General features: G+C 41.7%; 1 protein-coding gene across 1 annotated transcript in view; it reads left to right on the top strand.

Annotated features, from left to right (window-relative positions):
• Positions 1 to 27397, top strand: part of Nup214 (nuclear pore complex protein Nup214) — a 380758-nt gene that overhangs the window by 135154 nt on the left and 218207 nt on the right. The window contains exon 9 of the mRNA XM_071662750.1: positions 22284 to 22968. Within this exon, the coding sequence (XP_071518851.1) occupies positions 22284 to 22968 (685 nt within the window). The remainder of the gene's footprint in view (positions 1 to 22283; positions 22969 to 27397) is intronic.

The following is a 27397-nucleotide window of genomic DNA, read 5'->3' as shown; positions in this document are numbered from 1 at the left end:
TCCCTAACAACCCCATCCATAAACAAATTAAACAGACATGGAGACATCACACACCCCTGCCGCAAACCAACATTCACTGAGAACCAATCACTTTCCTCTCTTCCTACACATACACATGCCTTACATCCTCGATAAAAACTTTTCACTGCTTCTAACAACTTGCCTCCCACACCATATATTCTTAATATCTTCCCCAGAGCATCTCTATCAACTCTATCATATGTCTTCTCCAGATCCATAAATGCTACATACAAATCCATTTTCTTTTCTAAGTATTTCTCACTTACATTCTTTAAAACAAACACCTGATCCACACATCCTCTACCACTTCTGAAACCACACTGCTCTTTCCCAATCTGATGCTCCGTACATGCTTTCACCCTCTCAATCAATACCCTCCCATATAATTTGCCAGGAATACTCAACAAACTTATATCTCTGTAATTTGAACACTCACCTTTATCCCCTTTGCTTTTGTACAATGGCATTATGCCAGCATTCCGCCAATCCTCAGGCACCTCACCTTGAATCATACATAAATAACCTCACCAACCAGTCAACTATACAGTCACCCCCTTTTTTAATAAATTCCACTGCAGTACCATCCAAACCTGCTGCCTTGCCGGCTTTCATCTTCGGCAAAGCTTTTCCTACCTCTTCTCTGTTTACCAAATCATTTTCCCTAACCCTCTCACCACCTCTACCAAAACACCCTATATCTGCCACTCTATCATCAATCACATTCAACATACCTTCAAAATACTCACTCCATCTCCTTCTCACATCACCACTACTTGTTATCACCTCCCCATTAGCCCCCTTCTCTGAAGTTCCCGTTTGTTCCCTCGTCATACGCACTTTATTTACCTCCTTCCAAAACATCTTTTTATTCTCCCTAAAATTTAATGATACTCTCTCACCCCAACTCTCATTTGCCCTCTTTTTCACCTCTTGCACCTTTCTCTTGACCTCCTGCCTCTTTCTTTTATACATCTCCCACTCATTTGCATTATTTCCCTGCAAAAATCATCCAAATGCCTCTCTCTTCTCTTTCACTGATACTCTTACTTCTTCATCCCACCACTCACTACCCTTTCTAATATGCCCACCTCCCACGCTTCTCATGCCACAAGCATCTTTTGCGCAAGCCATCACGGCTTCCCTAAATACACCCCATTCCTCCCCCACTCCCCTTACCTCCTTTGTTCTCACCTTTTTCCATTCTGTACTCAGTCTCTCCTGGTACTTCCTCACACAAGTCTCCTTCCCAAGCTCACTTACTCTCACCACTCTCTTCACCCCAACATTCTCTCTTTTCTGAAAACCTCTACAAATCTTCACCTTCGCCTTCACAAGATAATGATCAGACATCCCTCCAGTTGCATCTCTCAGCACATTAACATCCAAAAGTTAACTGAATATAATCTTTAAAAATTTGAAATGTTGAGGTCGCTCCTCACACAAACACTGCAAGTTGAGCAGTCTCTGAAGTCTGTGCTTTCATTAAGTGCAATTGAAAAAAATTCCGATTTCTTGCGGACATCCCTTAAAAACTCTTAACACCTGTAAACATTTCTTCAACTCACTGTGTGGTTGTGCTTCCAGACAGGCTGATAAATGCAAATAAAGATTTCAGGACAAACAAATTTTGCATCTGTAAAAGGCTTCATCTTTTCTGTAACACATTTTGCGACTTCGTAGCTGGCATGAGTATTTCCTTCATTTTCTTTGCTTCTCATGGCAAAAAATGACATTTGCTTTCCAAAACTAGCCTTCAGTCTTTCAACTTCATGTTTCCTTGCTTGCCCAGTAAACTTGTTAAGATTTCCAATATGGCGGGTCTCATAATGTTGCCTGATATTTGCCACCTCCTTCACAGCAACATTTTCTAGGCACATGAGACAAACTGGTTTCCCAGCATCCTTGATAAGGAAATAACCTAGTGTCCAAGTGTCATGGAAGTTTTGGCACAAAGTGTCTACCTTCTTGCATTTTGCCTTCATTGTCATTGGAATTTTTTTCTTCTATTACATTTCGAAATGTGAGTTATTCAACAGATATCACAGCACATGTAATAAGTTTAGAGTGAAGGATCCTATCCCAAAGGAATTCCGTTCATTTGTTATTTACAAGTTTTCCTGTGCAGGCTGTAGTGCCTATTATGTCTGTGAAACCTGCTGACATTCCAACAAGTGTTCGAGAGCATTTGTTGATGGATAAGAGCTCACATTTTCAAACAACTTCAGAGTTCAGAATTATGTAAGAACACTTGTTCGAAGGATTGCATCTCAGTTCTGGACTCCGCCCCAGCTTCGTAACAACTTAAGATTAAAGAAGCTATCCATATTGATGAAGAAAAACTGTCTTTTATCTGACAACTTTTTCATGTAGATTTAACCCTTTTATTTTGATGTATAACACTGTTTTTGGTTTTTGTGCATCTTAGTTGCTGCAATCGTTTTTGCTGATTGGAAAATTTTTAACTTTTTTTCGAACTTTGCTGTGTTTTTAACCACCATGTGATGCTTTAAATTCATTTTATCCAGATTTGATTTACACTGAGGATGATTGTTGTGTAATCAAAACCAGTACCGGTGCTACAGACTGTAAAATTAAAGATATGATTATTTTTTATCCCTGGGGATAGGGGAGAAAGAATACTTCCCACGCATTCCTCATGTGTCGTAGAAGGCAACCAAAGGGGACGGGAGTGGGGGCTGGAAACCCTCCCCTCCTTGTATTTTAACTTTCTAAAAGGGGAAACAGAAGGAGGAGTCACGCGGGGAGTGCTCATCCTCCTCGAAGGCTCTGATTGGGGTGTCTAAATGTGTGTGGATGTAACTAAGATGAGAAAAAGGAGAGATAAGTAGTATGTTTGAGGAAAGGAACCTGGATGTTTTGGCTCTGAGTGAAACGAAGCTCAAGGGTAAAGGGGAAGAGTGGTTTGGGAATGTTATAGGAGTAAAGTCAGGGGTTAGTGAGAGGACAAGAGCAAGGGAAGGAGTAGCACTACTCCTGAAACAGGAATGGTGGGAGTATGTGACAGAGTGTAAGAAAGTAAAAGAGTGTAAGAAAGTAAACTCTAGATTGATATGGGTAAAACTAAAAGTGGATGGAGAGAGATGGGTGATTATTGGTGCATATGCACCTGGGCAAGAGAAGAAAGATCATGAGAGGCAAGTGTTTTGGGAGCAGCTGAGTGACTGTGTTAGTAGTTTTGATGGGTGAGACCAGGTTATAGTTATGGGTGATTTGAATGCAAAGGTGAGTAATGTGGCAGTTGAGAGAATAATTGGTGTACATGGGGTGTTCAGTGTTGTAAATGGAAATGGTGAAGAGCGTGTAGATTTATGTGCTGAAAAAGGCTTAGTGATCGGGAATACCTGGTTTAAAAAGAGAGATGTACATAAGTATACGTATGTAAGTAAGAGAGATGGCCAGAGAGCGTTATTGGATTACATGTTAATTGATAGGCGTGCGAAAGAGGGACTTTTGGATGTCATTGTGCTGAGAGGTGCAATTGGAGGGATGTCTGATCATTATCTTGTGGAGGCGAAGGTGAAGATTTGTAGAGGTTTTCAGAAAAGAAGAGAGAATGTTGGGGTGGAAAGAGTGGTGAGAGTAAGTGAGCTTGGAAAGGAGACCTGTGTGAAGAAGTACCAGGAGAGACTGAGTACAGAATGGAAAAAGGTGAGAACAAAGGACGTAAGGGGAGTGCTGGAGGAATGGGAGTTATTTAGGGAAGCAGTGATGGCTTGCACAAAAGATGCTTGTGGCATGAGAAGCGTGGGAGGTGGGCAGATTAGAAAGGGTAGTGAGTGGTGGGATGAAGAAGTAAGATTATTAGTGAAAGAGAAGAGAGAGGCATTTGAATGAGTTTTGCAGGGAAATAATGCAAATTACTGGAGATGTATAAAAGAAAGAGGCAGGAGGTCAAGAGAAAGGTGCAAGAGGTGAAAAAGAGGGCAAATGAGAGTTGGGGTGAGAGTTTCATTAAGTTTTAGGGAGAATAAAAAGATGTTTTGGAAGGAGATAAATAAAATGCATAAGACAAGGGAACAAATGGGAACATCAGTGAAGGGGGCTAATGGGGAGGTGATAACAAGTAGTAGTGATGTGAGAAGGAGATGGAGTGAGTATTTTGAAGGTTTGTTGAATGTGTTTGATGATAGAGTGGCAGATATAAAGTGTTTTGGTCGTGGTGGTGTGCAGAGTGAGAGGGTTAGGGAAAATGATTTGGTAAAGAGAGAAGAGGTAGTAAAAGCTTTGTTGAAGATGAAAGCCAGCAGGGCAGAGGGTTTGGATGGTATTGCAGTGGAATTTATTAAAAAAGGGGGTGACTGTATTGTCGATTGGTTGGTAAGGTTGTTTAATGTATGTATGACTCATGGTGAGGTGCCTGAGGATTGGCAAAATGCTTGCATAGTGCCATTGTACAAAGGCCAAAGGGATAAAAGTGAGTGCTCAAATTACAGATGTATAAGTTTGTTGAGTATTCCTGGTAAATTATATGGGAGGGTATTGATTGAGAGGGTGAAGGCATGTACGGAGCATCAGATTGGGGAAGAGCAGTGTGGTTTCAGAAGTGGTAGAGGGTGTGTGGATCAGGTGTTTGCTTTGAAGAATGTATGGGAGAAATACTTAGAAAAGCAAATGGATTTGTATGCTAGCATTTATGGATCTGGAGAAGGCGTATGATAGAGTTGATAGAGATGCTCTGTGGAAGGTATTAAGGATATATGGTGTGGGAGGCAAGTTGTTAGAAGCAGTGAAAAGTTTTTATTTAGGATGTAAGGCATGTGTACATGTAGGAAGAGAGGAAAGTGATTGGTTCTCAGTGAATGTAGGTTTGCGGCAGGGGTGTGTGATGTCTCCATGTCTGTTTAATTTGTTTATGGATGGGGTTGTTAGGGAGGTGAATGCAAGAGTTTTGGAAAGAGTGGCAAGTATGCAGTCTGTTGTGGATGAGAGAGCTTGGGAAGTGAGTCAGTTGTTGTTCGCTGATGATACAACGCTGGTGGCTGATTCATGTGAGAAACTGCAGAAGCTGGTGACTGAGTTTGGCAAAGTGTGTGAAAGAAGAAAGCTGTGAGTAAATGTGAATAAGAGCAAGGTTATTAGGTACAGTACGGTTGAGGGTCAAGTAAATTGGGAGGTAAGTTTGAATGGAGAAAAACTGAAGGAAGTGAAGTGTTTTAGATATCTTGGAGTGGATTTGGCAGTGGATGGAACCATGGAAGCGGAAGTGAATCATAGGGTGGGGGAAGGTGTGAAAATTCTGGGAGCGTTGAAGAATGTTTGGAAGTCGAGAACATTATCTCAGAAAGGAAAAATGAGTATGTTTGAAGGAATATTGGTTCCAACAATGTTGTATGGTTGCGAGGCGTGGGCTATGGATAGAGTTGTGCGTAGGGGGGTGGATGTGCTGGAAATGAGATGTTTGAGGACAATATGTGGTGTGAGGTGGTTTGATCGAGTAAGTAATAATAGGGTAAGAGAGATGTGTGGTAATGAAAAGAGTGTGGTTAAGAGAGCAGAAGAGGGTGTTTTGAAATGGTTTGGTCACATGGAGAGAATGAGTGCGGAAAGATTGACCAAGAGGATATATGTGTCGGAGGTGGAGGGAACGAGGAGAAGTGGGAGACTGACCAAGAGGATATATGTGTCTGAGGTGGAGGGAACGAGGAGAAGTGGGAGACTAAATTGGAGGTGGAAAGATGGAGTGAAAAAGATTTTGAGTGATCGGTGCCTAAACATGCAGGAGGGTGAAAGGCGTGCAAGGAATAGAGTGAATTGGAGCGATGTGGTATACTGGGGTCCACGTGCTGTCAGTGGATTGAACCAGGGCATGTGAAGCATCTAGGGTAAACCATGGAAAGTTCTGTGGGGCCTGGATGTGAAAAGGGAGGTGTGGTTTCGGTGCATTATTACATGACAGCTAGAGACTGAGTGTTAATGAATGTGGTCTTTGTTGTCTTTTCCTAGTGCTACCTCGCACACATGAGGGGGGAGGGGGTTGTTATGTCATGTGTGGCGAGGTGGCGATGGGAATGAATAAAGGCAGACGGTATGAATTATGTACATGTGTATATATGTATATGTCTGTGTGTGTATATATATGTATACTTTGAGATGAATAGGTATGTATATTTGTGTGTGTGGACGTGTATGTATATACATGTGTATGTGGGTGGGTTGGGCTATTCTTTCATCTGTTTCCTTGCACTAACACGGGAGACAATGACAAAGCAAAATAAAAAATAATGAATATGATTATTTTTGTCAAATTTGTAACATGCAAATATCTGTTGTTGCAAGAGGTTGAGAAGTTGAGCGACATATGAATTGTCACCCAGGATGTCTTTTAACCACCAAATCTCATCTGGGATGTAGAAAAGGGGTGATTAGTTTGAAATATATCTTGTAAATCACTTGCCTGTCCACTGTATTAAACCATAAGAGGTGACATAATACATGCTGTAGTAGTTTTAATTATATTTTCTTCAAGCAGATATTTAGATTTCTTTTTAAAACAGTCATGTTGATTCTGTTTACATACTTTCTTCGAGCAGATATTTAGATTTCTTGTTAAAACAGTCATGCTGTTCCTGTTTACATATTTGAACATTCACACCTGAAAACTTGCGCTTGCAAGGAGAGTATCAAATTTATGATATGTATTGATCAGGTAGTTCGCCTTCCTGTTATTTACAAATACACCAGAGTTTCTGTCACTTTTGGTGTTAGGTTTGGAACAAAACAGAACCTGGGGCCAGTGTGACAAGATGCCATGCATTGATCCATCAGTGTGGTCACATGAAACACCCAGAACAAGGAAGAAGTGATTCATGGGCCAGATAAGCATAGTATCCCAATATTTGCTCATAGGCCAGTCAGTATCCCTTTAGGGGAGATACAAGAATGAGATATAGAACAGTCAGTTGATATACAGGGAAGAGACGTAGCTAGGACACTATTGTTAAACAAGCATTGCTAGATGGTAGTGTTTGGGTAGGTGCCTTCAGGTCTGGCAACATGCCTGTCATAAGATTTTATTTGGACAAGAAAAGGAACTGTTTACAATTTGTACAGACCTTCACTAATATTAATGGTGCATTCTCTGTGTCTTTAATAAGAAGATTCAGTGATACATTTCATGGTAAAGGAGTTAAAGTTAATAACTGAGTTGGCTTTACTCTAGTCAATACAATGTTAAGAAATTTTAACATGATTAAACAAGGCATTTGATTCTCGTCCTTTTCTTATATTGTATCTATGTTGCATAAGTCTAACATAATGATCCTTACCAGTCTGCCCAACATAGAACATATTACAATATTTACTGGCTATAAACACAGCCCGCAGAACTTTCTGGTGAGTTCCTGATTTAAGATATTCTTTGTAGTATTGTTATTCCTGAAAGCTACATTTACATTAAAGGATTTAAGCAACCTGGGAAGTAATGTAAAATTATCACTGAAAGGGAGAACTAAAAGATTCTGGTATCAAGGGGAGGTTTGGGTTTCACTCTATAAAATGATTTCTTAGCCATCTTCAGGGATTTATCAATGAAAGATCTAGGAGACAAGTTGAGGGAAGTGAAGTGTTTTAGATATCTGAGAGTAGACTTAACAGTTAATGGAACCATGGAAGTGGAGGGGAGTCACAGGGTGGGGTAGGGGAGAAGGTTCTGGAAGGGATGAAGAATGTGTGGAAGGAGAGAAAATTATCTAGGAGAGCAAAAATAGGTATGTTTGAAGGAGTAGTAGTACTAGTAATATTATAGAGATGTATGGAGGAGATTGGATGTGTTGGAAATGAAATGTTTAAGGACAGTAAGTGGTGTGAGGTGGTTTGATCAAGTAAGTAATGAAAGGGTAAGAGAGATGTGTGGAAATAAAAAGAGTGTGGTTGAGAGAGCAGGAGAGGGTGTGTTGAAATGATTTGTACATATGGACACATGCAGAGAATGAGTAAGGAAAGATTGACAAAGAGGATATATGTGTCAGATGTGCAAGGAACAAGGAGAAGCAGGAGATCAAGGATGGCGTGAAAAAGATTTTGATTCGGGGCCTGAGCATATTGGAGGGTGAGATGCATGCAAGGAATAGAGTGAATTGGAACAGTGTGGTATACTGGGGTCAACATGCTATCAACAGGCTGAACTAGGGCATGTGAAACGTCATGGGTAAACCATGGAAAGGTGTCTGGGGCCTGGATGTGGATAGGGAGCTGTGGTTTCAGTGCATTACATATGACTGAGTGTGAACCAATGTGGCCTTTTTTGTCTGTTTTCCTGGTGCCATCCACTGAAACAAGGGGTAGCAATGGTGTTACCTGTGGGGCGGGACAGCGCCAGAAATGGATGAAGGCAAGTAATTATGAATATGTACATGGCGATTAAGTTACTTTATTATACTTAATCGCTGTCTTCAGCGTTAGCGAGGTAGCACAAGGAAACAGACGAAAGAATGGCCCAGCCCACCCACATATACATGTATATACATAAATGCCCACACACGCACATACACATACCTATCAGTCAACGTATACATGCATATACATACACAGACATATACATATATACACATGTAGAAGCCTTCATCCATTTCTGTTGATACCCCTCCACACACACACACACACACACACACGTACGTGAGGTAGTGTTAGGAAAAGACAAAAATGCCACATTCGTTCACACTTAGTCTCTAGCTGTCATGTGTAATGCACTGAAACCAAAGCTCCCTTTCTGCATCCAGGCCCCACAAACCTTTCCATGGTTTGCCTCAGACGTTTCACATGCCCTGGTTCAATCCATTGACAGCATGTCGACCCTGGTATACCACATTGTTCCAATTCACTCTGTTCCTTGCACACCTTTCACCCCCTTGCATATTCAGGCCCCGATCACTCAGAATCTTTTTTACTCCATCCTTCCATCTCCAATTTGGTCTCCACTTCTCCTCATTCCCTCCACCTCTGACGCATATATCATCTTTGTCAGTCTTTCCTCACTCATTCTCCATGAGACCAAACCATTTCAACATACCCTGTTCTGCTCTCTCAACCACACTCTTTTTATTACCACACATCTCTCTCACCCTTTCATTACTACTCGATCAAACCACCCCACACCACAAATTGTTCTCAGACATTTCATTTCCCACACATCCACCCTCCTCCCAAAACCCTATCTATATCCCATGCCTTGCAACCATATAACATTGTTGGAACTACTATCCTTCAAACATACCCATTTTTGCTCTAAGATAATGTTCTCGCCTTCCACATGTTCTTTAATGCTCCCAGAACCTTCGCCCTCTCCCCCACCCTGTGACTCATGTCTGCTTCCATGGTTCAATCCGCTGCTAAATCCACTCCCAGTAATCTAAAACACTTCACTTCCTCCAGTTTTTCTTCATTCAAACTTACCTCCCAATTAACTCGTCCCTCAATCCTACTGAAACTAATAGCCTTGCTCTTATTCACATTTACTTTCAGCTTTCTTCTTTCACACACTTTACCAAACTCAGTCACCAACTACTGCAGTTTCTGACCCAAATGAGCCACTAGCGCTGTATTATCAGTGAACAACTAACTCACTTCCCAAGCCCTCTCATCCACAACATACTGCATACTTGCCCTTCTCTCCAAAACTCTTGCATTCACTTCCCTAACCACCCCATCCATAAACAAATTAAACATCCATGGAAACATCATGCACCCCTGTCACAAACAGACTTTTATTGGGAGCCAGTCACTTTCCTCTCTTCCTACTCGTGCACATGCCTTACAGACTTAGTAAAAACTTTTCACTGCTTCTAGCAACTTACTTTCCACACCATATACTCTTAATACCTTCCACAAAGCATCTCTATCAACCCTATCATATGTTTTTTCCAGATCCATAAACGCTACATACAAATCCCTCTGCTTTTTAAGTATTTTCTCACATACATTCTTCAAAGCAAACACCTGATCCACAGATCCTCTACCACTTCTGAAACCACACTGCTCTTCCCCAATCTGATGCACTGTACATTCCTTTACCCTCTCAATCCATACCATTCCATATAATTTCCCAGGAATACTCAAGAAACTTATACCTTTGTAATTTGAACAATCACCTTTATCCCCTTTACCTTTGTACAATGGCACTATGCATGCATTTGGCCAATCCTCAGGCACTTCACCATGAATCATACATACATTGAATATCCTCTCCAACCAGTCAACAACGCAGCCACCCCCTTTCTCTATAAATTCTACAGGAATACCATCCAAACCTGCCGCCTTGCCGACTTTCATCTTCCACAAAGCTTTCACTACCTCTTCTATGTTTACCAAACCATTTTCCTTCCTGTTTACCCTTGAGCCTTGTTTCACTCAGAGCCAAAACATCCAGGTTCCTTTCCTCAAACGTGCTGTATATCTCTCCTTTTTTCTCATCTTGGTTAATCCACACACATGTAGACACCCCAGTCTAAGCCTTTAAGGAGGATGAGCACTCCCTATACGACTCCCTCTTTTGTTTCCCCTTTTAAAAAGGTAAAATACTAGGAGAGGAGGTTTTCTAGCCCCCACTCCCATCCCCTTTAGTCGCCTTCTACAACATGCAGGGAATGCGTGGGAAGTATTCTTTTTCCCCTATCCCCAGGGATGATAATAATGATAATGATAATAATGATGATAATATATAATGAAATAAAACAATTTTATTATTATTGTTATTTTTATTATTATGCTTTGTCGCTGTCTCCTATGTTAGCGAGGTAGCGCAAAGAAACAGACAAAAGAATAGCCCAACCCACCCACATACACATGTGTATACATACATGTCCACATACGCACATATACATACCTATTCATTTCAATGTATACATACATGTACATACACAGACATATACATATATACACATGTACATAATTCATACTGTTTGCTCTTATTCATTCCCATTACCACTCCGCCGCACATGAAATGACAACCCCGTCCCCCCGTATGCGTGCGAGGTAGCACTAGGAAGAGACAACAAAGGCCACTTTCGTTCACACTCAGTCTTTATCTGTCATGTATAATGCACCGAAACCACAGCTCCCTTTCCACATCCAGGCCCCACAAAACTTTCCATGGTTTATCCCAGACACTTCAACTGCCCTGGTTCAATCCATTGACAGCAGGTTGACCCCAGTATGCCACATCGTTCCAATTCACTCTATTCCTTGCACACCTTTCACCCTCCTGCATGTTCAGACCCCGATCACTCAAAATCTTTTTCACTCCATCTTTCCACCTCCAGTTTGGTCTCCCACTTCTCTTCGTTCCCTCAACCTCAGACACATATATCCTCTTTGTCAATCTTTCCTCACTCATTCTCTCCATGTGACCAAACCATTTCAAAACACCCTCTTCTGCGCTCTCAACCACACTCTTTTTATTTCCACACATCTCTCTCACCCTTGCGTTACTTACTTGATCAAACCACCTCACACCACATATTGTCCTCAAACATCTCATTTCCAGCACATCCACCCTCCTCCACACAACTCTATCCATAGCCCATGCCACGCAACCATACAACATTGTTGGAACCACTATTCCTTCAAACATACCCATTTTTGCTTTCCGAGATAATGTTCTCGACTTCCACACATTCTTCAGTGCTCCCAGAACTTTTGCCACCTCCCCCACCCTATGATTCACTTCCGCTCCCATCGTTCCATCCGCTGCCAAATCCACTCCCAGATTATCTAAAACACTTCACTTCCTCCAGTTTTTCTCCATTCAAACTTATCTCCCAGTTTACTTGACCCTAAACCCTACTGTACTTAATAACCTTACTCGTATTCACATTTACTCTCAAATTTCTTCTTTCACACACTTTACCAAACTCAGTCACCAGCTTCGGCAGTTTCTCACATGAATCAGCCACCAGCGGTGTATCATCAGCGAACAACAACTGACTCACTTCCCAAGCTCTCTCATCCACAACATACTGCATACTTGCCCCTCTTTCCAAAACTCTTGCATTCACCTCCTTAACTACCCCATCCATAAACAAATTAAACAGTCATGGAGATATCACACACTCCTGCTGCAAACCTACATTCACTGAGAACCAATCACTTTCCTCTCTTCCTACACGTACTCATGCCTTATATCCTCGATGAATATACACATGTATGTACAAACATAGTTGAGAGTAAATGTGAATAAGAGCAAGGTTATTAGGTACAGTAGGGGTGAGGGTCAAGTCAATTGGGAGGTGAGTTTGAATGGAGAAAAACTGGAGGAAGTGAAGTGTTTTAGATATCTGGGAGTGGATCTGTCAGCGGATGGAACCATGGAAGCGGAAGTGGATCATAGGGTGGGGGAGGGGGCGAAAATTTTGGGAGCCTTGAAAAATGTGTGGAAGTCGAGAACACTATCTCGGAAAGCAAAAATGGGTATGTTTGAGGGAATAGTGGTTCCAACAATGTTGTATGGTTGCGAGGCGTGGGCTATGGATAGAGATGTGCGCAGGAGGATGGATGTGCTGGAAATGAGATGTTTGAGGACAATGTGTGGTGTGAGGTGGTTTGATCGAGTAAGTAACGTAAGGGTAAGAGAGATGTGTGGAAATAAAAAGAGCGTGGTTGAGAGAGCAGAAGAGGGTGTTTTGAAATGGTTTGGGCACATGGAGAGAATGAGTGAGGAGAGATTGACCAAGAGGATATATGTGTCGGAGGTGGAGGGAACGAGGAGAAGAGGGAGACCAAATTGGAGGTGGAAAGATGGAGTGAAAAAGATTTTGTGTGATCGGGGCCTGAACATGCAGGAGGGTGAAAGGAGGGCAAGAAATAGAGTGAATTGGAGTCATGTGGTATACAGGGGTTGACGTGCTGTCAGTGGATTGAAGCAAGGCATGTGAAGCGTCTGGGGTAAACCATGGAAAGCTGTGTAGGTATGTATATTTGCGTGTGTGGACGTGTGTATGTACATGTGTATGGGGGGGGGGGGTTGGGCCATTTCTTTCGTCTGTTTCCTTGCGCTACCTCGCAAACGCGGGAGACGGCGACAAAGTATAAAAAAAAAAAAAAAAAAAAAAAAATGTACAAACACGTCCACACAAGCAAATATACAAACCTATATATCTCAACGTATATATATATATATATATATATAAATACACACACAGACATATACATATATACACATGTACATAATTCATACTGTCTGCCTTTATTTAGTCCCATCGCCACCTAGCCACACATGGAATAACAACCCCCTCCCCCTTCATGTGTGCGAGGTAGTGCTAGGAAAAGACAACAAAGGCCACATTCGTTCACACTCAGTCTCTAGCTGTCATGTAATAATGCACCGAAACCACAGCTCCCTTTCCACATCCAGGCCCCACAAAACTTTCCTTGGTTTACCCCAGACGCTTCACAAGCCCTGGTTCAAATCACTGATAGCACATCGACCCTGGTATACCACACTGTTCCAATTCACTTTATTCCTTGCACCCCTTTCACCCTCCTGCATGTTCAGGCCCCGATCATTCAAAATATTTTTCACTTCATCTTTCCACCTCCAATTTGGTCTCCCACTTATCCTCGTTCCCTCCACCTCTGACACATATATCCTCTTGGTCAATCTTTTCTCACTCATTCTCTCCATGTGACCAAACAGTTTCAAAACACCTTCTTCTGCTCTCTTAACCACATTCTTTTTGATACCACACATCTCTCTTACCCTATTATTATTTTCTCGATCAAACCACCTCATACAACATATTGTCCTCAAACATCTCATTTCCAGCACATCCACCCTCCTCCTCAAAACTCTATCTATAGCCCACGCCTCGCAACCATATAACATTGTTGGAACCACTATTCCTTCAAACATACCCATTTTTGCTTTCCGAGATAATGTTTTCAACTTCCACACATTCTTCAACGCTCCCAGAATTTTCACCCCTCCCCCACGCTATGATTCACTTTTGCTTCCATGGTTCCATCTGCTGCCAAATCCACTCCCAGATATCTAAAACACTTCACTTCCTCCAGTTTTTCTCCATTCAAACTTACCTCCCAATTGACTTGTCCCTCAACCCTACTGTACCTAATAGCCTTGCTCTTATTCACATTAACTCTTAACTTTCTTCTTTCACACACTTTAACTACTCAGTCACCAGCTTCTGCAGTTTTGCACACGAATCAGCCACCAGCACTGTATCATCAGCGAACAACAAGTGACTCACTTCCCAAGCTTTCTCATTCACAATAGACTACATACTTGCCCCTCTTTCCAAAACTCTTGCATTCACCTCCCTAACAACCCCATCCATAAACAAATTAAGCAGACATGGAGACATCACACACCCCTGCCACAAACCTATATTCACTGAGAACCCATCACTTTCCTCTCTTCCTACATGTACATATGCCTTACATTCTCGATAAAAACTTTTCACTGCTTCTAACAACTTGCCTCCCACACCATATATCCTTAATACCTTCCACAGAGCATCTCTATCAACTCTATCATATGCCTTCTCCAGATCCATAAATGCTACATACAAATCCATTTGCTTTTCTAAGTATTTCTCATATACATTCTTTAAAAGCAAACACCTGATCCACACATCCTCTACCACTTCTGAAACCACACTCCTCTTCCCAAATCTGATGCTCTGTACCTGCTTTCACCCTCTCAATCAGTACCCTCCCATATAATTTCCCAGGAATACTCAACAAACTTATACCTCTGTAAATTAGGCACTCACTTTTATCCCCTTTTCCTTTGTGCTATGGCACTATGCAAGCATTCTGCCATTCCTCAGACACCTTACCATGAATCATACATATATTAAATAACCTTACCAACCAGGCAACAATACAGTCACCCCCTTTTTAAATAAATTCCACTGCAATACCATCCAAACCTGCTGCCTTGCTGGCTTTCATCTTCCGCAAAGCTTTTACTACCTCTTCTCTGTTTACCAAATCATTTTCCCTAACCCTCTCACTTTGCACACCACCTCGACCAAAACACCCTATATCTGCCACTCTATCATCAAACACATTCAACAAACCTTCAAAATACTCACTTCATCTCCTTCTCACATCACCACTACTTGTTTTCACCTCCCCATTTGCGCCCTTCACTGAAGTTCCCATTTGCTCCCTTGTCTTACGCACTTTATTTACCTCCTTCCAGAACATCTTTTTATTCCCCCTAAAATTTAATGATACTCTCTCACCCCAACTCTCATTTGCCCTCTTTTTCACCTCTTGTACCTTTCTCTTGACCTCCTGTGTCTTTCTTTTATACATCTCCCACTCAATTGCATTTTTTCCCTGCAAAAATTGTCCAAATGCCTCTCTCTTCTCTTTCACTAATAATCTTACTTCTTCATCCCACCACTCACTACCCTTTCTAATCAACCCACCTCCCACTCTTCTCATGCCACAAGCATCTTTTGCGCAGTCCATCACTGATTCCCTAAATACATCCCATTCCTCCCCCACTCCCCTTACTTCCATTGTTCTCACCTTTTTCCATTCTGTACTCAGTCTCTCCTTGTACTTCCTCACACAAGTCTCCTTCCCAACCTCACTTGGGAATGAATAAAGGCAGACAGTATGAATTATGTACATGTGTATATATGTATATGTTTGTGTGTGTATTTATATATGTGCACATTGAGATGTATAGGTATGTATATTTGCGTGTGTGGACGTGTATGTATATACATGTGCATGGAGGTGGGTTGGGCCATTTCTTTCGACTGTTTCCTTGCGCTACCTCGCAAACGCGGGAGACAGTGACAAAGCAAAATAAATAAATAAAAATATATATATATATATATATATATATATATATTTATCCCTGGGGATAGGGGAGAAAGAATACTTCCCACGTATTCCCTATGTGTCGTAGAAGGCGACTAAAAGGGGAGGGAGTGGGTGGCTGGAAATCCTCCCCTCTCGTTTTTTTTTAATTTTCCAAAAGAAGGAACAGAGAAGGGAGCCAGGTGAGGATTTTCCCTCTAAGGCCCAGTCCTCTGTTCTTAACGCTACCTCGCAAATGCGGGAAATGGCGAATAGTATGAAAAAAAGAAATATATATATATATATATATATATATATATATATATATATATATATATATTTTTTTTTTTTTTTTTTTTTTGTCGCTGTCTCCCGCGTTTGCGAGGTAGCGCAAGGAAACAGACGAAAGAAATGGCCCAACCCCCCCCCATACACATGTATATACATACGTCCACACACGCAAATATACATACCTACACAGCTTTCCATGGTTTACCCCAGACGCTTCACATGCCTTGATTCAATCCACTGACAGCACGTCAACCCCGGTATACCACATCGCTCCAATTCACTCTATTCCTTGCCCTCCTTTCACCCTCCTGCATGTTCAGGCCCCGATCACACAAAATCTTTTTCACTCCATCTTTCCACCTCCAATTTGGTCTCCCTCTTCTCCTCGTTCCCTCCACCTCCGACACATATATCCTCTTGGTCAATCTTTCCTCACTCATTCTCTCCATGTGCCCAAACCACTTCAAAACACCCTCTTCTGCTCTCTCAACCACGCTCTTTTTATTTCCACACATCTCTCTTACCCTTACGTTACTCACTCGATCAAACCACCTCACACCACACATTGTCCTCAAACATCTCATTTCCAGCACATCCATCCTCCTGCGCACAACTGTATCCATAGCCCACGCCTCGCAACCATACATTGTTGGAACCACTATTCCTTCAAACATTCCCATTTTTGCTTTCCGAGATAATGTTCTCGACTTCCACACATTCTTCAAGGCCCCCAGAATTTTCGCCCCCTCCCCCACCCTATGATCCACTTCCGCTTCCATGGTTCCATCCGCTGCCAGATCCACTCCCAGATATCTAAAACACTTCACTTCCTCCAGTTTTTCTCCATTCAAACTCACCTCCCAATTGACTTGACCCTCAACCCTACTGTACCTAATAACCTTGCTCTTATTCACATTTACTCTTAACTTTCTTCTTCCACACACTTTACCAAACTCAGTCACCAGCTTCTGCAGTTTCTCACATGAATCAGCCACCAGCGCTGTATCATCAGCGAACAACAACTGACTCACTTCCCATGCTCTCTCATCCCCAACAGACTTCATACTTGCCCCTCTTTCCAAAACTCTTGCATTTACCTCCCTAACAACCCCATCCATAAACAAATTAAACAACCATGGAGACATCACACACCCCTGCTGCAAACCTACATTCACTGAGAACCAATCACTTTCCTCTCTTCCTACACATACACATGCCTTACATCCTTGATAAAAACTTTTCACTGCTTCTAACAACTTTCCTCCCACACCATATATTCTTAATACCTTCCACAGAGCATCTCTATCAACTCTATCATATGCCTTCTCCAGATCCATAAATACTACATACAAATCCATTTGCTTTTCCAAGTATTTCTCACAGACATTCTTCAAAGCAAACACCTGATCCACACATCCTCTACCACTTCTGAAACCACACTGCTCTTCCCCAATCTGATGCTCTGTACATGCCTTCACCCTCTCAATCAATACCCTCCCATATTATTTACCAGGAATACTCAAGAAACTTATACCTCTGTAATTTGAGCACTCACTCTTATCCCCTTTGCCTTTGTACAATGGCACTATGCACGCATTCCGCCAATCCTCAGGCACCTCACCATGAGTCGTACATACATTAAATAACCTTACCAACCAGTCAGTAATTCAGTCACCCCCTTTTTTAATAAATTCCACTGCAATACCATCCAAACCTGCTGCCTTGCCGGCTTTCATCTTCCACAAAGCTTTTACTACCTCTTCTCTGTTTACCAAATCATTTTCCCTAACCCTCTCACTTTGCACACCACTGCGACCAACACACCCTATATCTGCCACTCTATCATCAAACACATTCAACAAACCTTCAAAATACTCACTCCATCTCCTGACATCACCACTACTTGTTATCGCCTCCCCATTAGCCCCCTTCACTGAAGCTCCCATTTGCTCCCTTGTCTTACGCACTTTATTTACCCCCTTCCAAAACATCTTTTTATTCTCCCTAAGATTTAATGATGCTCTCACCCCAACTCTCATTTGCCCTCTTTTTCACCTCTTGCACCTTTCTCTTGACCTCCTGCCTCTTTCTTTATACATCTCCCACTCATTTGCATTTTTTCCCTGCAAAAATCATCCAAATGCCTTTCTCTTCTCTTTTACTAATAATCTTACTTCTTCATCCCACCACTCACTACCTTTTCTAATCACTTTTCTAATCACTCACTACCTTTTCTAATCAACCCACCTCCCACGCTTCTCATGCCACAAGCATCTTTTGCGCAAGCCATCACTGCTTCTCTAAATACATCCCATCCCTCCCCCACTCCCCTTACATCCTTTGTTCTCACCTTTTTCCATTCTGTACTCAGTCTCTCCTGGTACTTCTTCACACAGGTCTCCTTTCCAAGCTCACTTACTCTCACCACTCTCTTGGTACTTCCTCACACAAGTCTCCTTCCCAAGCTCACTTACTCTCACCACTCTCTTCACCCCAACATTCTCTCTTCTTTTCTGAAAACCTCTATAAATCTTCACTTTCTCCTCCACAAGATAATGATCAGACATCCCTCCAGTTTCACCTCTCAGCCCAATGGCATCCAAAAAACCCTCTTTCGTGCACCTATCAATTAACACATAATCCAATAACCCTCTGTGGCCATCTCTCTTACTTACATACATATACTTATGTATGTCTCGCTTTTTGAACCAGGTATTCCCAATCACCAGTCCTTTTTCTGCACGTAAATCTACAAGCTCTTCACCATTTCCACTTACAACACTGAACACCCCATGTATACCAATTATTCCCTCAACTGCCACATTACTCACCTTTGCATTCAAATCACCCATCACTATAACCTGGTCTTGTGCATCAAAACCACTAACACACTCATTCAGCTGCTCCCAAAACACTTGCCTCTCATGATCTTTCTTCTCATGCCCAGGTGCATATGCACCAATAATTACCCATCTCTCTCCACCTACTTTCAGTTTTACATTCTATCACATACTCCCACAACTCCTGTTTCAGGAGTAGTGCTACTCCTTCCCTTGCTCTTGTCCTCTCACTAACCCCTGACTTTACTCTCAAGACATTCCCAAACCACTCTTCCCCTTTACCCTTTAGCTTCGTTTCACCTAGAGCCAAAACATCCAGGTTCCTTTCCTCAAACATACTACCTATCTCTCCTTTTTTCTCATCTTGGTTACATCCACACACATTTAGACACCCCAATCTGAGCCTTCGAGGAGGATGAGCACTCCCCGCATGACTCCTTCTTCTGTTTCCCCTTTTAGAAAGTTAGAATACAAGGAGGGGAGGGTTTCTAGCCCCCTGTTCCCGTCCCCTTTAGTCGCCTTCTGCGACACGTGAGGAATGCGTGGGAAGTATTCTTTCTCCACTATTCCCAGGGATAGGGGAGACTGTGCTCATGTGTACATAATTCTGTGAAATCACAACTTCATAGAGAATAAAACGAAAGAACCATTTTAATGCTTGGTACCAAGAAATTATGAAATAAAAAAAGGTACTACAAACAGTCCTAGTATAATGTTTTACGATGTATACACATGTATATATATACACATGTATATATCCATACTTGCTGCCTTCATTTATTCCCATCGCCACCCCGCTGCACATGAAATGGCACCCCACTCCCCCTGCTTACGTGCAAGGTAGCGCTAGGAAAAGACAACAAAGGCCACATTCGTTCACACTCAGTCTCTAGCTGTCATGTGCAATGCACCGAAACCACAGCTTCTTTTCCACATCTAGGCCCCACAAAACATTCCATTGTTTATCCCAGACACTTCACAAGCCCTGTTTCAATCCACTGACAGCACGTCGACCCCAGTATACCACATCATTCCAAGTCACTCTATTCCTTGCCGGCCTTTTACCCTCCTGTATGTTCAGGCCCCGATTGCTTAAAATCTTTTTCAATCCATCCTTCCACCTCCAATTTGCTCTCCCACTTCTCCTCATTCCTTCCACCTCTGACACATATACCTCTTTGTCAATCTTTCCTCACTCATTCTCTCCATGTGACCAAACCATGAAATACTCCCTCATCTGCTCTCACTACCACACTCATTTCATTACCACACATCTCTCTTACCCTTTCATTACTTACTCAGTCAAACCATCTCACACCAAATATTGTCCTCAAACATTTCATTTCCTACACATCCACCCTCCTCTGTACAACCCTATCTGCACCCAAGCCTCACAACCATATAACATTTTTGGAACCACTATTTCTTTAAACATACCCATTTTTGCTCTCTCAGATAATGTTCTCGCTTTCCACACATTCTTCAATGCTCCCAGAACCTTCGCCCCCTCCCCCACCCTGTGACTCACTTCCACTTCCATGGTTCTGTCTGTTGCTAAATCCACTCTCAGATATCTGAAACACTTCACCTTCTCTAGTTTTTCTCCATTCAAAACTTACCTCCTAATTAACATGTCCCTCAACCCTACTGAACCTAAATACCTTGCTCTTATTCACATTTACTCTTGACTTCTTTCACACACTTTACCAAACTCAGTCACCAACTTATGTAGTTTCTTACCTGAATCATCCACCAGTGCTGTGTCATCAGCGAACAACAACTGACTCACTTCCCAAGCCCCCTCATCCACAGCAGGTTGCATACTTGCTCCTTTCTCGAAATCTCTTGCATTCACTTCCCTAACAACCCCATCCATAAACAAATGAAACAACCATGGAGACATCACACACCCCTGCCGCAAACCTACATTCACTGGGAACCAATCACTTTTCTCTCTTCCTATATGTACACATGCCCTACATCCTTGATAAAAAATTTTCACCGCTTCTAGGAACTTACCTCCCACACCATATACTCTTAATAGCTTCCACAAAGCATCTCTATCAACTCTGTCATATGCCGCCTTCTCCAGATCTGTAAATGCTGCATACAAATCCATCTGTTTTTCTAAGTATTTCTCTTTTACATTCTTCAAAGCAGTCACCTGATTCATACACCCTTTACCACTTCTGAAACTATACTGCTCTTCTCCAATCTGATGTTATGTACATGCCTTTACCCTCGCAATCAATACCCTCCCATATAATTTCCCAGGAATACTCAACAAACTTATACCTCTGTAATTTGAATACTCATGTTTATGTACATGTATATGTATTTATATGGGCGTTTGTGTATATATCTATATATGCGTGTATATGAGTGGATGGGCCAATTTATATCTGTTTCTTGGTGCTACCTTGCTGATGCAGGAGTTGGAGATTGCTGATGCAGGAGTTGGAGATCAAGTGTAATAAATGAATAAATAGATGTATACTTGTATGCCAGGCACTCATTTACCATCTATCTCAACAATAGTAGTAATTATAGTAGTTGTGTTAGAAGTTGAATTCCCAACAATATTACATGGATACAGGTTATGGGCTATTGATAACGCTGTGTGGAGATGGGTAGATGTGTTGGAAATGAAATGTTTGAGAACAATATGTGGTATAAGGTGGTTTGATTGAGTATGTAATGAAAGTATAAGAGAGGCATGTGGTAATAAAAAAGGTGTGGTTGAGAGAGCAGAAGAGTTTGTGTTGAAATATGGAGAGAATGAGTAAGGAAAGTTTGACAAAGGGGGTATATGTGTCAGAAGTGGTGGGAACAAGGGAAATAGGGAGACCAAATTAGAGAAGGAAAGATGTAGTGAAAAAGATTTTCAGTGATTGGGGCCTAAATGTGTGGGAAGGTGAAAGGCATCCATCTCCTCACCAATGTTCCTATTTGTTCTCTTGTTTTTCGCATAGTGTTAACCTTTTTCTAGAACATCTTGTTATCCCCGAAGTTTTCTGATACTCGTTCACCCCAACTCTCAGTTTTCCTCTTTTTCAACCCCTGCATCATCCTCTTGACTTCCTGCTGCTTTCTCTTATACATCCCCTAATCATTTGCACTCCTTCCTGGTAAGTGCCACCCAAAAGGTCTCTTTTCTCTCTCATATAATATTTTTACTTCATCCCCCCTCTCATTAGCATTTCTAATCTACCCATCTCCTCCCTTTCACATACCACAAGCATCTTTCACACATATCAGCATTGCTTCCCAGTATACCTCCCATTCTTATCTACTCCCCTTGCTTCATTTACTCTCACCTTAACCATCTTATTTTTGCAGCCTCACACCAGGACAACAGTCAACAACAGTACCTGAAACAAAATTGGCACCTTCATTAAAGCCAGCAGTAGATAATGCAAACTCAGGACTTTTGTTCCCAAAGATGTCTTCCAGTCCTTTTGCTCCAAATGCTTCACTCACAGTTGCTACTGGAAGTTCAAGTACATTCTTTGGAACAGCAAAGCAGCTCCCTGCACCAGTTATGAAGACTTCCATTACCTCTCAAACTCAGCCGTCTTCGTCATCATCAGGTGTTTCGAGTATTGGCGTGCCATGTACAGTGCCATTTAATCTTGGAACAAAAAGTGAAGTTATCAAATCCTCCCTAGCTGAAAACAGTTCGAAAGTATTAGAAAGCAGTGTTGGGCAAGGACTAAAATTTCCATCTTTTCAGCTTCCACAAGCCAGTTCTGTAGCTGGGAGTATTAGTATGGGTAAACCGGCCCTTATGTCGGTGACTTCTACTGCTTTAAAGGCAAAATCCCCTTCTCCCACCGCTTCTGATATCCCAAAGCAAGCTGATGGTCAGGTTAGCAACAAACTTCAAAGTACTTCAGTGTTGCCTCAAAAACCATCTGCAGGGATAGAGATGGATGCAGGCCTCATGTCAACTATTGCATCTGCAACAACCCAGTTTGAAGAAGAACTTCAAGAGCATTTAAGTACCAGCCAGTCCAGAACAGAGGTAAATACATAGTGTTTAGAAGCTTGATATATTTAATGCATTAAGTATATTTTCACTCTCCATTGTCCCATGCAAGTTGTCGTACATTTCAAAATGTGTTGGGTTGTCGAGTGGAGAGAGAGAGAGAGAGAGAGAGAGAGAGAGAGACTATAATGAGATTTTGCCTTGAAGGCAGGGCTGACACATAGAGCCCACCTTTTTAGTGCTGGTGCAGAGAAAACATCAGGGGACATCATCCTAGAATTCAAGATTTTCCAGCAGACCTATTGTGTATTAAGTAAAGGGAAGAAGTAAAGTGTAAAGGGGCCCATGAATGATATCCTGTGGTTTTCAGTCTGATTTTGCCAGTTGTTGGGAATTCGGTATAAGTTGGGAGTTGGAAAATCTCGGATTCAAATCAAATGCTCAAAGTGCTGCCTACCTCAGTATATCAAAAATGTTTAAAGTACTGTACACACTTAAAGAATGCAAAAGCAGTAAATGTTGTGAGTGATTGATATAGGAAGAATGAACAAATGTTCTAAAGAATTAGTTTACAGAGATATCACAGTATGTATATAAAGTTGGTACAATATTTACTACCACAAGGCAACATTAACTGTTGAGTATTCAAATTACTCTTGGGATATATCAGATTTGTTTGCAGTTTTTTCTGATGAAATTAAGATATTTAGAAATGGAAATAGTAATATTGAAGTACCTTGAACAGACAATTTTTACTAGGTCCACATCAAGAAGGAAACATGAAATGATTAAGAAACTGGATCAGCAGTTAACTTTATTAGAGGTTATGTACAGAAGCTTAAGGATCAAATCGAAGACCATGGATATTGTCATGAGATGAGAGAGGAACTTAGCTGTGTAAGGAATAAAGCTGTTTGATGTGAACAAAAACTCATTTTGATGGAAGGGATTCATGAGTTACATGCTCACAGGAAGAAAGTTGTTTTCATTTTAGTGGAAGGTATTCATGAGTTACTTGCTCACAGGAAGAAAGTTGTTTTCATTATAAAATAAATAAGGTCAGATGGTCTTTTCTAGTTGTTTAAGAGGTTTTTCAGCTGCAGGAAAGGACTGGAAACATAGAATCTATTGGCATTAGTAGGGAGGGAGATGTGGTTGTGGCAGTTGACCAACAGACACAGAGCATGAGGAATAATGTAGTGGAACATAGACTTAACTCCATACTAACAGAGGTAGACAGGGAATTAAAGGATGTTGTGGAAAAAGTAACATACTCTGTTAGAGATGGGGTAATCCAGGAACTTTATAACTTGATTGATGGAAGTGTTAGAAAAGTGCAAATTACTCGAGACCAATGCTTGTTACCTAAAAGGTAGGTTTTAGAGCAAAGTTGAGACAAAGAGGTTAATAGTACAATACTGAAGGATCTGACTGATAAGTGGATGGCACCAAAATTTGAAAAATTAGTAAAATAGAAGGTTGATAGATGCATCTATCTCTCTATCTCTAATCCCCTTTGTCTCCAGGAACTCCCATTAAAGGGGTAGCCACTGCAAAAGAATCTCCATTTATCTCTGTCCTTACATGCCTCCCTCGCATAAATCATTCCATGCATTCTTTCACCATTTCTCTCCCTCCAGTACACTTCCACTGTATTTCTGCATGTCACTGGTGATCTTTCTATCACACCAACCCCTTTAGACCTTGTAAACTCACAATCTTGCTTTCTTACTACATGCCCAAACCACCTCAAAGTATTATGTTTCACCCACTCTGCCACTCCAATACTCATTCCCTTTGAATTCCTTGCCATACCACATCTCTTTAACACCCCTTCATTTCTTTCTTCACTTTCATATTTACACCTCTACCCTACATTATTCAATTAAGGGACCCTCTTACTCTTCTTCCCTTCCCTATCATCAAACTTAGCCTAAATATCTTCTAAATACTTAAGTTCTCTCACCACTTTTAGTCCTTCTACCTCCTTATTCTCAATGCTCTTTGGAACCCTCTCTTCAATCACTCTATTGGGTTTTGCAGAATCTGTACTTTCACTCTTTCCTTACAAACACCCTTACTTAACTTTTTTTTTTTTTTTTTTTGCCGCTGTCTCCCGCATTTGTGAGGTAGCGCAAGGAAACAGACGAAAGAAATGGCCCAACCCACCCCCATACACATGTATATACATACGTCCACACACGCAAATATACATACCTACACAGCTTTCCATGGTTTACCCCAGACGCTTCACATGCCCTGACTCAATCCACTGACAGCACGTCAACCCAGGTATACCACATCAATCCAATTCACTCTATTCCTTGCCCTCCTTTCACCCTCCTGCATGTTCAGGCCCCAATCACACAAAATCTTTTTCACTCCATCTTTCCACCTCCAATTTGGTCTCCCACTTCTCCTCGTTCCCTCCACCTCCGACACATATATCCTCTTGGTCAATCTTTCCTCACTCATTCTCTCCATGTGCCCAAACCATTTCAAAACACCCTCTTCTGCTCTCTCAACCACGCTCTTTTTATTTCCACACATCTCTCTTACCCTTATGTTACTTACTCGATCAAACCACCTCACACCACACATTGTCCTCAAACATCTCATTTCCAGCACATCCATCCTCCTGTGCACAACTCTATCCATAGCCCACGCCTCGCAACCATAGAACATTGTTGGAACCACTATTCCTTCAAACATACCCATTTTTGCTTTCCGAGATAATGTTCTCGACTTCCACACATTCTTCAAGGCTCCCAGGATTTTCGCCCCCTCCCCCACCCTATGATCCACTTCCGCTTCCATGGTTCCATCCGCTGCCAGATCCACTCCCAGATATCTAAAACACTTTACTTCCTCCAGTTTTTCTCCATTCAAACTTACCTCCAAATTGACTTGACCCTCAACCGTACTGTACCTAATTACCTTGCTCTTATTCACATTTACTCTTAACTTTCTTTTTTCACACACTTTACCAAACTCAGGCACCACCTTCTGCAGTTTCTCACATGAATCAGCCACCAGCGCTGTATCATCAGCGAACAACAACTGACTCACTTCCCAAGCTCTCTCATCCACAACAGACTTCATACTTGCCCCTCTTTCCAAAACTCTTGCATTCACCTCCCTAACAACCCCATCCATAAACAAATTAAACAACCATAGAGACATCACACACCCCTGCCACAAACCTACATTCACTGAGAACCAATCACTTTCCTCTCTTCCTACACGTACACATGCCTTACATCCTTGATAAAAACTTTTCACTGCTTCTAACAACTTGCCTCCCACACCATATATTCTTAATACCTTCCACAGAGCATCTCTATCAACTCTATCATATGCCTTCTCCAGATCCATAAATGCTACATACAAATCCATTTGCTTTTCTAAGTATTTCTCACATACATTCTTCAAAGCAAACACCTGATCCACACATCCTCTACCACTTCTGAAACCACACTGCTCTTCCCCAATCTGATGCTCTGTACATGCCTTCACCCTCTCAATCAATACCCTCCCATATAATTTACCAGGAATACTCAACAAACTTATACCTCTGTAATTTGAGCACTCACTCTTATCCCCTTTGCCTTTGTACAATGGCACTATGCACGCATTCCGCCAATCCTCAGGCACCTCACCATGAGTCATACATACATTAAATAACCTTACCAACCAGTCAATAATACAGTCACCCCCTTTTTTAATAAATTCCACTGCAATACCATCCAAACCTGCTGCCTTGCCGGCTTTCATCTTCCGCAAAGCTTTTACTACCTCTTCTCTGTTTACCAAATCATTTTCCCTAATCCTCTCACTTTGCACACCACCTTGACCAAAACACCCTATATCTGCCACTCTATCATCAAACACATTCAACAAACCTTCAAAATACTCACTTCATCTCCTTCTCACATCACCACTACTTGTTATCACCTTCCCATTTGCGCCCTTCAGTGAAGTTCCCATTTGCTCCCTTGTTTTATGCACTTTATTTACCTCCTTCCAGAACATCTTTTTATTCTCCCTAAAATTTACTGATAGTCTCTCACCCCAACTCTCATTTGCCCTCTTTTTCACCTCTTGCACCTTTTTCTTGACCTCCTGTCTCTTTCTTTTATACTTCTCCCACTCAGTTGCATTTTTTCCCTGCAAAAATTGTCCAAATTGTACTTGCATATATTTTCAAATACCTAAGCTTACACACAACCTTCTGCAACTCCTCTTCACTCATAGCAAACATCACAGCATCATCTGTAAACGTGCCTGTCACTAGCCACTATACCTCACCACCACACTCCATCTCTGCATCATTTTTCCCTAGTTTTGCTTTCATCTCTCGTATTACTCAATCCATTAATTATATATATTTATTATACTTTGTCGCTGTCTCCCGCATTAGCGGGGTAGTGCAAGGAAACAGACGAAAGAATGGCCCAACCCACCC

This window comes from Panulirus ornatus, chromosome 6, assembly GCF_036320965.1.
Source record: "Panulirus ornatus isolate Po-2019 chromosome 6, ASM3632096v1, whole genome shotgun sequence".
Taxonomy (NCBI): Eukaryota; Metazoa; Arthropoda; class Malacostraca; order Decapoda; family Palinuridae; genus Panulirus; species Panulirus ornatus.
Note: the sequence above shows the minus strand (reverse complement) of the source record. Positions and strands in the feature narration are given on the sequence as shown.